This window comes from Morone saxatilis, unplaced genomic scaffold, assembly GCF_004916995.1.
Source record: "Morone saxatilis isolate NCDOM2014 unplaced genomic scaffold, NCSU_SB_2.0 Contig7, whole genome shotgun sequence".
Classification (NCBI taxonomy): Eukaryota; Metazoa; Chordata; class Actinopteri; family Moronidae; genus Morone; species Morone saxatilis.
In genome coordinates, this window is record NW_023340246.1 from 9722804 (window position 1) to 9732968 (window position 10165).

The 10165-nt window shown below is 40.5% G+C and overlaps 2 protein-coding genes across 2 annotated transcripts in view; one reads left to right on the forward strand and one right to left on the reverse strand.

Moving 5' to 3' along the window:
• Nucleotides 1-729: 729 nt before the first annotated feature.
• On the reverse strand, nucleotides 730-7921 carry ddx1 (DEAD (Asp-Glu-Ala-Asp) box helicase 1). The gene is made up of 26 exons (XM_035678304.1): nucleotides 7817-7921; nucleotides 7665-7716; nucleotides 7470-7533; nucleotides 7354-7383; nucleotides 7105-7201; nucleotides 6849-6896; nucleotides 6634-6717; nucleotides 6424-6507; nucleotides 6238-6314; nucleotides 6065-6137; nucleotides 5874-5950; nucleotides 5671-5785; nucleotides 5260-5398; nucleotides 5008-5068; nucleotides 4759-4857; nucleotides 4563-4652; nucleotides 4118-4306; nucleotides 3923-3974; nucleotides 3649-3795; nucleotides 3469-3560; nucleotides 3313-3385; nucleotides 3124-3196; nucleotides 2901-2943; nucleotides 2715-2810; nucleotides 1727-1847; nucleotides 730-1528 (listed from the first exon to the last, which is right to left on the reverse strand). Exons 1-26 carry the CDS (start codon nucleotides 7830-7832, stop codon nucleotides 1398-1400), a joined length of 2223 nt encoding a protein of 740 aa, XP_035534197.1. The 5' UTR covers nucleotides 7833-7921; the 3' UTR covers nucleotides 730-1397.
• Nucleotides 7922-7971: 50 nt separating this feature from the next.
• The window catches only part of nbas (NBAS subunit of NRZ tethering complex), a 138189-nt gene continuing 135995 nt past the window's right edge, over nucleotides 7972-10165 (forward strand). Inside the window, exons 1-3 of the mRNA XM_035679126.1 lie at nucleotides 7972-8242; nucleotides 8709-8760; nucleotides 9365-9401. Coding sequence (XP_035535019.1) covers nucleotides 8150-8242; nucleotides 8709-8760; nucleotides 9365-9401 — 182 coding nt within the window. The 5' untranslated portion in view covers nucleotides 7972-8149. The remainder of the gene's footprint in view (nucleotides 8243-8708; nucleotides 8761-9364; nucleotides 9402-10165) is intronic.

Consider the following 10165-nt stretch of genomic DNA (forward strand, 5'->3'; position numbering starts at 1 on the left):
CCTTTTTAATTTTCTTTTTGCCTCTGCTCCTCAAACAACCTGAGTCCCCCCTCTCTCTCTCATAAATAACTTATTTAAAAAAACGATTTTTCATATTCCATGACAAAAATATGCATCAAGAAAAACATAACAGAATGAAAAAATAACCTACACATAAACCCACATAAGAGGTTTAGTTAAACAGGTAGAATATTGAATAGTTTGCTAATAGTTTTGGTTGATATTTTGTTACAGGTTTTAAATGTGATGTGTTTGTTTAAGTGTAATATAAGATGGTAACTTCTTCAAGAATTTCATTTTATAAACATAAAATTTGGTTTTATTAATATTTAATAGGCATTATTTGAGTTTCTGATGAAGGTGTTGTTTTTGTCAAAGATGGAAATGCCAACAACAATAATCTTGTAATTCCCACCATATATATTTGAGCTACAGTGTGATAAGCACATAATAGCAGATGACAGCACATTAATTACAGTATTTCTTTTTAAATCTTCATATGAATGCAGAATCAATTCACAGCTGAGTTGTTTTACAAAGAAAATGTTAAATTTTTTTCTCGTTAGGTTTCTTAATGTAATACTGACATTGCCTGTTAGAGTTGGAGAAGTTTACTGACAGTTCAAGGGCACAAGCTTAAAAATATAGAGGAAAAATGCAGCGCTTCCACAGTGTCAGCGAAAGGTCAGCGTGCAGCGGCTTCAAAGTAAAAGTATCCAAACATTGATAGTCAGTGATTAAAACGGATTTTAATGAAACAGAATCAGAGGATTACATAAGTGCTAGTTTGAGCTTGTAGCCCATTATATATTATTTAAACAAATCATCTAAAGCACAGCTGCGTACATTTTTAATGAAACCATTTCCCTGCTGTCTGTTGGAATTTCTGCTGAGTAAACTGGGATTCTTAAAACACTGAATCAATGAGTGAATGAGAAAAAAGGCAATTAGAATTTATACCAATAGTTTTCTTTCTTTCAGAGTTGTAAATATAATAAAAAAGGAACCAAACTGAGCAGGCTACTTTGATTTATTTCAGAAAAACAAACAAACGATCAAACCACTTAAATACATTGACTTCTTAGTCAATTACTTCTTAGGGAAACTTAAATATTTCATTCTACCTTATCAATCAGAAAACAAAACACAAAATCCAACAAATTAGGTTTCGCATTAGATTCCAAGGATTATGTTCTGTAATATTTTTGCAATCATTGCAGTGAAGGACTTTGAGATGGAGTCCTTCCAAATAAGCCCGGCAACAGTCTCAACAGATGTACATGCTGAATGATGATTATGTTTATGTCACGGTGGGAAAAAAAAAAAGCCTGTTGGTGCAACGTGTGAAATGTTTTTCTCTATCAGCAGCCTACAGTGTTAGTGCTAGTTAAGTGTACTCAAAAGGCTCTGAAAAGCTGGTTTGGCAGGTATCCCAGCTGGAGGAAGGAACTTTGGGCTTGACTCTCGAGGCCAGCCAGCTCCCGGACTGTCGGGGCCAGAACATCAACATGACCCTTGTAGTTACCACCTAGGCAAGAGAACAGGTTTGCTGATCAAGCCCAATATTACAGTGAATATAATACATGTGTTTAGCAAAGCTACCAGCCTATAAAGGCTGTAATGCCTCACAACAATCCAAACAATACTTGTAGATATTTCACTAGTAGGGTGACTAAAAATATTTAACATGCTTGTGCACAGTCACCAGTCACTCTTTGACACATACCTCCCAATGCCCTGCGCTGACCATAGGTGACCTTTCCATCAAAGTCATCCACAGGTACTTTGATGTCTGGCTCACACTGGGTGATAGTGCACTTTAGGTGCTCCTCAATTTCTGACAGGAGCTGGGATTAGAGGAAATGGAAAACGGACACAAACAGAATTGAAAGGTTATGATGGGTAGTGCACAATTATGTCATCAACAAAGCAAGTCGGAATTGGTAACCACACCTCCTCCGCCTTAAACACAGGAACCCCACAGAGCAGTAAGCTGAGCCCTATGCTCTTCACCCACGACTGAAACGCCCTTGTCTCTCTCCTACGCCTGTCTTGAATCTTCCTCGTCCCCCCCCCCCATGAGACAAGACCCTGTCATGCAGCAAGGTAGCATCCCATGTGTGCTTGTTTGTCTGTGTGAGTGAACACACACTTGACTGAGAATGTTTGTGTGTATGTTTCAAGAGGGATTCTCATACAGCATTTTTAACTCATCTGGGTTTTGCATGATTCGCCTCCCATTCTCAGACAATAAAATCACCTGGACTCCCATTTTCCAGGAGTTTATCCACTCATATAAGCAGCAGTTTTGAACAAATTGACTATTTTAATTTGGCCACAGACCATAAGTAACAGTTCAAATCAAGTAGAATTCATTGTATTTTACAGAAAATTCTGATTCTGTAAAATACGCACCTAGGTTTATGTAGGCTATCTGAGGGTGGGGCTAAAATACAAACATTTTCAGGACAAACAATTCAGGCTACAGCGTAGGGTACAAGGCTACACTGTACACTATGTGTCATACCCGCAATATCGGTCTTTAATACATCGAAGACAAAGGATGGTTATTGACCATCACAAAACAATCTACATAATAAACTGAGGAAGAGCTTCTTTCCCAGAGCTGTGGTGTCCATCACACCCCTCCCTGCTGAACCACACAACAGATTACAGGAACTGTGAGCAAGCACACACAAAACGTCTCCGTTCACCTCTTTCTCGTTGTACCAGATGGTGCAACCTCCATCTTCCTTCAGTCGTGTGTTGTAGCAGCCTTTGCCTCGGTTCGGGCAAACGTGGTACCACACCTGCAATATGTGGAAAGATTTACTTCCACCTATATTCAAAAAATTATTCATTAAAATTCATTATTGGTGTATTTCTATGCCCCAGCCTACCTTCTCCTTCTCCATAGCAACCAAGGAGATGGCCAGTCCCATTCTGCAAGTTAAAAAGAAAGGAAGTGATTTTAAGTAAATGAGCAATAATGTGAAGGTCAGTGCTATCATTTATTGTCTCTCAGTCACATCATATTTAGACAGTTTAAGGTATTTTGTGTCAAAGTTTCCAATTGCATTTTCAAACAAAATCATAGGATTTTCATAGGAATGTCGTGCGTACCTCTCGGCTCTTCCAACTCTCCCGATACGATGGACATAATTCTGCTTCTCATCTGGCAGGGTGACGTTAATGACTGGAGAAAAAAAGCAAAATATTCTAATTCCATTGAACACTGTGTATATAATCAGCATTTGAAAAGTGTGTATGTTAAGGAATGTGGGTTTTATGTTGGAAATCTAATATGTTTACCATAAGGAACTCCGTGAATGTCAATTCCTCTGGCAGCTACGTCTGTGCAGACCAAAAGCCTCACCTCTTTTTTCTGAGAACACAAGAAGATTGTCAGACACTGATGGACTAGTTGTGCTTTGTAAAAGAGTGTTATTACGCCGCTGTCCTGTTTACTTTGAAGCGGTCCAAGTTATTTTTCCGCTCATTGGGCTTACGGTCACCATGGAGACACACACAGGAAAACTGGTGACCTTTACTGTCTGGACCTAAGGAAAAGAGACCAATAGTGAGGGAGGATAGATTATGTCATCATTCTTTTATACCCAAGTGTGTGTCTCTGTGGCGCTCTCCTACCTCCTCCTTGCTGAATGAAGTACTGTTCCATGTTGTCACAGTCAATCTTGGTGCGACAGAAGACTATAGCCTGGTCCATCTTGTGCTCTTTGATGGCCCTCACCGCGTACTCGCCCTTCAGCACTTTGATGGCTTCGGACCACATTTCTAAAATGCAAGCATACACATTTTTGTTACAGACTCCTTAGTCGTGATGATTTATAGGCAAATGATAAAATAATATATATATTGGTGTTGTATGTGATGTACATTTTGGGAAAACTGTGCTGCCTACCTGCAGAATTGGCTCCTGGTCTGGTGTTATCTTTGGCATGGACTTCATCCGTCTATAAAGCAAAACAAATCAAAAAAACCTTTCAACATGTTTATTCTAAGCCCGGATAAAAAGATGTTGAACCCTCAACAGTGCTTCGGCAAAACCCGCTGTACCACGAAGTGTGTGTCCTCTGCCCAACATGAGGGGACTTACCCGGATGTGGTTCTTGCCCAGACGCTCCCAAATGCGATCGCTCTTAGGATTGACGGGCACGACCACGTGGTGGACAGTCTCAGGGACGGAGTCCTCCCCCTTCAGGTCCACCCAAGTGGGAAAGTGCATGATACGCTCAGACAACTTCTTTACGTCAAATGAATGCAGCGTGGCTGAACACACTATCACCTGGAAAAGAGGATATCAAAGGTTAATGTGTGGAAATCCCATTCAGATGTGTTGCAGTTACATTATACAGTGAAAAAAAACACAGACAGAACTTTGCAGCAAGTGAAATAGTTCACTTAGTTTTAATATTCATCTAATCTATCTGTACCTCACATATAAACACACAATGTTTTCAGAAAACGCACAGCAACTGCTCAGACTACTGTTACTCTTTAAAGCGGTCTCAGTGTTTCATCAGTAAAATGTTTAGTATCACCTGCAGTCGCTTGCCGTCGGAAGTGACCTGAGGGATTTGATTGTGGATCCTGTTGATAAAGTCGGTATAGCCAGCGGACAGTAGGCCATCCTGAGGGACAAAAAACACAGACAAATGAATAAATGACTACAGGGATTGTTATGTTCTGTATGTAAACCATTAAAAAAAAAAAGTTATGTTTATATATTGCACATACACACTCATCCAGGACTAGAAAGCGGACTTGAGACAGACTGAGTTTCCCAGTGGATATGAGGTCGTCTAGTCTGCCAGGTGTTCCTACCACGATATCAATCTATTTGTGAGATGACGCAAAAAAGGAGAAAGCAGGACAGGGAAACAAGACAAAAGGGAGCAAAAATGTTGTTAGTTTAAAACTGTTTCAACTCTTGTTTTTAATGGTAATTAATTCAAAGTTTGTCTGGGGACAGAACATATGACATACCCCCTGTTCCAGAGCAGCCAGCTGGTCTTTGGCAGCCACACCACCAATCACCAGCAGTTCCCTGCGGACACAGATGACAAATTACTGCACATGCTGATGTCAACGTTTATATAATGAAGCACTAGCTCCCTCTGCTGGTATAAAACAGGAATTACAAATCACAGCAGCACTAGTTTTTAAAAAAACCAACACATGCAGGTTTTATGGTAATTGCGTCAACCAGTGTCCAATAGCAGCTCTGTACGGTCGTACCTGATTTTGGGGTTTTCCACATATTTCTTAAATTGCGTGACATTGTTCAGGGTTTGTTCAGCCAATTCTTTGGATGGCTCGATGATCAGAGCTTTGGGCGCGTTGGATGATGCTTTCACCTGACTCACTTTGGCACTGCCTGCACGCACACACACACAGGGCAGAGACAGCTGTTCAGCACTGATGATACCAGTGACATTAGTGGTGATGTATTCATAGGTGTATATCATCAATAGCAGAAATTCACCAAGTTTTAATGTGAAAGAAAGTCAAGCATAATCAAGCCTAAACATCACACTATCTCTGGTTCTATAAAAGATGTGATATTTGTCTCATAGTCCCATATTGATTTTTCTGTCTCTTTATAGTATATTTTCTTGCTGTATCTGAAATAATGTTGCATCCACACACCTGTATGAGAAGATTTGACTGTGTGACCCTCAGACGCCTGGTCCAGGGCAACAAATCCACTCTTTGGGGCATGTTTAAAGTCTTCTCCTCCAAAGTTGAACTTCAACTCTGCATTCTGTGAAACAGATGTAGAGAAAAACGATTTGTACGGTGTAAATCTGGCCCCTGTTGGTTTGATTTCTACTTTTAAATCCATGTGATACCTTGAGCACACAGGAGGCAAAGAATGGCTGACTCTTCACAGGTTGAGGGATCTCAAAAGCCAAACCAAGGTCGTTACCTAAAAAAAGTAAACAGAGAAGACAGAGCAAGAAACATCAGTAACATTGTCATGAATTCCAGATGTCTTACATGATGATGATAATACGAAGAACCATAACTACTGAGACAGCACCATTTTTAGAGAAGGAAATTTGGCCCTTGTCAAGATCCAGGTAGCATCCAATAGTGTCGTGCATGGTAAACTCCTGCAAAGAGGGAAGATGACAAAGACAAAACATGTTTGAAAATGATCCTTGCAATTGTTAACATATCTAATAACATGTTCATTCATTCATTCATTGTTACCTCTCCATAGCTGTCAAACTGCTTATTGTTGGATTTCTTTCCAGTTCCACCAAAACCAAAACCAAACTTATCAGTTCCTGGAAAAGATAAAAGAGTTGGGGAGTGAATAACTGTTCTATTGAGACAGCTTTATTTAGCTGTTTTTGGTTCTGCAGCACGGTGAGTGTGAAGATTAGAGAAGCATACCCAAGTCCAGGGCTGCCTGACTGGTGGACCAGCCAATGCGACACAGACCCTGGTCGTGGCAGGTGACCTCATAGTAGTACTTCCCTGGACACAAAGTAACAGTTGTAAAAGAATAGTTGACTATGAGTCTATGAAAGAAATGGTTTCCAGTGAAATGCACAGATGTTGTTTGAAATCTCAAGCAATTTTAAAATACTGTGGATTACACACCTTTGGAGACACCTTTTGTAGAGCGGCAGCCATGCCACTCTTTAAACTCCCTGCTCTGGCAGCACAAACCATCTGGACCAATTGCTGTATGGGTGAAAAACAAAAACAAAAGTAACAATGAGGAGAGGCGACAAAGAACAAAGCTGGATTATGTACATCTGCAGTTATAACAGATTAGACTGTGCTGGAATACGACATCACATTTCTCCTCTTACCAAGGGCGGGACTGCGATCATAAGGATTCATCTGCCAATTGTTGAAAACTGAGACAAGCAAAGAAACAAAGCAGGTTAAATATCTCCAGGGCACAGACCACTGCTTTCATAGTTTGTATTACAGTGGATCCTCAATTTGTCTACTGGCCTCACTGGGTCTATTGGGCCAGAGAGGTCTGTACAATGTTATGAACACATTCTAGCTGGCATATAAAACACAGACACTGCAATCAGATAAGTACTCAAATGGTCTCACCAGCTCCTCCAGTCTTGATGGAGGCTCTGCCCTTCTTGCCCTCCTGCTGATCCTTCAGGGTCTCATACACAATCTGGATCACTGGAATATTGAAGGCCTGAGGATGACAAGGGTAACATTTCAGCTTAGCATTAAAAAAACACATAAAATAAAAATAATTAAAAAAAAATCTTTAAACGCTAATTTGTTTAAAAAAAAAGTGCAAACTTGAAGTTGTGTATTTAGATTGTGTGGCTGTCAAGTACTTACACCTGTTTTGCCACTACCAGTCTCTGCCGCCTAGAAAAAACAGAACATTTAAAGATGTAAAACTTGCAGTGTGCGAAGGTAGCTCGTCACAAACAGAGAGAAATGGGCAGACTTACCATGAGCACATCTCCTCCGCCAAGAATAAGAGGGATAGACTCTGCCTGGATGTCAGTGGGCAGCCTGAGATCCAAGGATTACAATAAAGCAGGTCAGTGTCAGCTGTGTTAGGCTGACAGGTAACACAAACACGGACAGACATCACAATATAGGCATGATTTAGCAGTACTGAGGTGGTTTGTATTGTGACTTACAACCAGTCCAGCTCTTCCACAGCCTGCGCGATTTCAGGCATAACCCCCATTTCTGTTGAACAAAAAAAATCCCTTTTAATGATTCAATACGTTCATTTCGCTTTGAAGTGTCGTTTGGCGTTGTCAACGCGAATTTAAAATACAAGTCTTACCAGAAAACGCTGCCATTATCGCTGCTACGAGTGCAAACCCAGCCGGATGTAACGTGTTCACAATTTTCGTGTCGGTGCAACTCGTTTATCGGACCGGCCTTATGACATTGGTTCCGGGTATTAAACTAGTTCGTAAAATACAGTAACACACATTACTTGTGGGGCAAGCTACGTAAGCACACGTTTATATAGTATTAGAACAACATAGTATTCAAGTTCAAACCACGGCACAGTTTTTTCTAAGCGGTTAGCTACAGCTACCAAACGCGGTTCCCTGGTATATTTTGTCCCGCGCCAATCGCCGTAGACTTTTGACAGCTGGCACAAGTAAATATGGCTGAAGAAAGTCTGATTGAAGGCGAAGATGAGAACATTTTATACGATTTGCTCGTCATTACTGAATGGCCTCCAGAGACGGACACTCAGGTCAGTCAGACCTCCATTAATGCTCGCTTTCAGTTGACTGTGTTCGTCTTTTGTTGAACATTGAACATTTGTTGATTGAAGTCAACTCCAATCAGTTGCATGGGTTCAGCCGCTCAAAGCCACGTAGCACACCTACTGTAGCGTAGCCAGGTAAATGCTCACAATCTCATATCGCACATAATGCAGTTTTTGTTATCATAATAACTCATTGTGTTCCAGTTATGAGACAACAGTCATGGTGTGCTACAGCTCGCTAGCTAGAAGTATGTGGCTGCTAGAGTGACGCTGCTATAAGTTACATTAATTAAGTTCCCCTAGCAACAGCAGGAACACTTCCCCGTGGCACTTTCCTTTCAAGTTCAGTGTTAGCAATGAATAAGGACTAATAAACACACCATTAGAGGTTCGTTAGAGGAAAGTGGTGAACGATGAGCTCACCTGTCTGTCACTTTTCTAACATTTGCAGTTGCGAGGCAACAAGGAGCACAACACCTCACTCATTGCAAAAGCAGTGACAGGTAAGTTCTGGTGTTCATAAGCGTGGATGCATGCTCCTAATCACAGAATATGTATTGAGCAGCTGGCCATGACCTCTTCCAAATTCTTTGTGTTCACTCTTAAATTCAGCAATCAACAATATACTTCACACTGCGTATGCTTTGGTGGGAGAGTAGGTGTAGGGTTGGTAGCAAGCAGTGTCACCTCTTGCTGGAAAGTAGGTCTGCAAATGTGGAAAGGTGTTAGGAAAGCACTTACTGTGTGCTGGAGGATAGACGTCTACATATTCACCCGAATCTGAAAAAAGGGATGCATCCTATCAAAGATAACTCAGTACGCACGATATCAAAAGTTGTAATATATAATACTACTACTACTACTAATATAATAAATCAGATATAGTTTCCTTAATCAAGATCATCTCGGAATGACTGTTAGAAAACATATTTTTTATTAATTGACAGTAATTGGTCCTGGCTGGTGCTGTAGTTTTGTATAGTTAGCCTTTGTCTGGATCATGGCGAAAGTCCTTAAACAAGACATCCAGTCTCATTATACAATAAGCAATAAAATATGACATCATTACCATTATTATGCTTACTAACTTTGATTTGTTTCCTACAGGGCCATTCCGCTTAGTCTTGCACTACTTGTGGTACAGGTAAGTTCATCATTGCTGATTCTGACAGGTTAGGACAAGACTTACCATTTTTTTCCCAGTGTAATGGACTACGATGCCACATGAAGCTGTGATTCACGGTGCTTATAATTGGTTTAATTATTAGAACAGAGGTGTGTGTCTGACCACATCGCATTATAAGTACAGTTATGACTTTTAATTTCTGTCAGCAAGCTTATATTTAAATGAGATAGCTTATGGACTACAGACTTACAGACTAATGAAATCCTATTTAGGGATCGGTAACTAATGGACTACAAACTAAATCTATTTGAAGAATGTTACCTGTCTTGATGACATTAATGTATGGTTTGATTGTTGATAAAAATCAGGAGCTCACCTGGTAGAGCCGGTGCTCCATATACCAAGGCTGAGTCCTTTCGTGTCATCCCCTCTCTCTTTCTCTCTCTCCCCCCTTTTCTTGTCACCTTACAGCTGTCTCTATCAAATAAAGGCAATGCAATTATATCGGTTTTCAAAATCTGAGACTGTGGGCCTCCCCTCAGATGAAGCTTGGAAAAGAAGCCCACTCTGACCCCCTTAGTTTTTTTGCTTAGTGTCACTCAATTCCTGGATGCCTCAGGGATCGTGATTATGTTATTTGAGCCCATATACATTCAACAATTGAGTCAAGCTAGCCTGATATTGCTGTAGACAACATCAGATCCATAAAAGGTATGTCCTATCATAGGACAAAACCCAAGATATTTCATATATATTTGACTTTTTGGTGCTGTTGCTGCTCT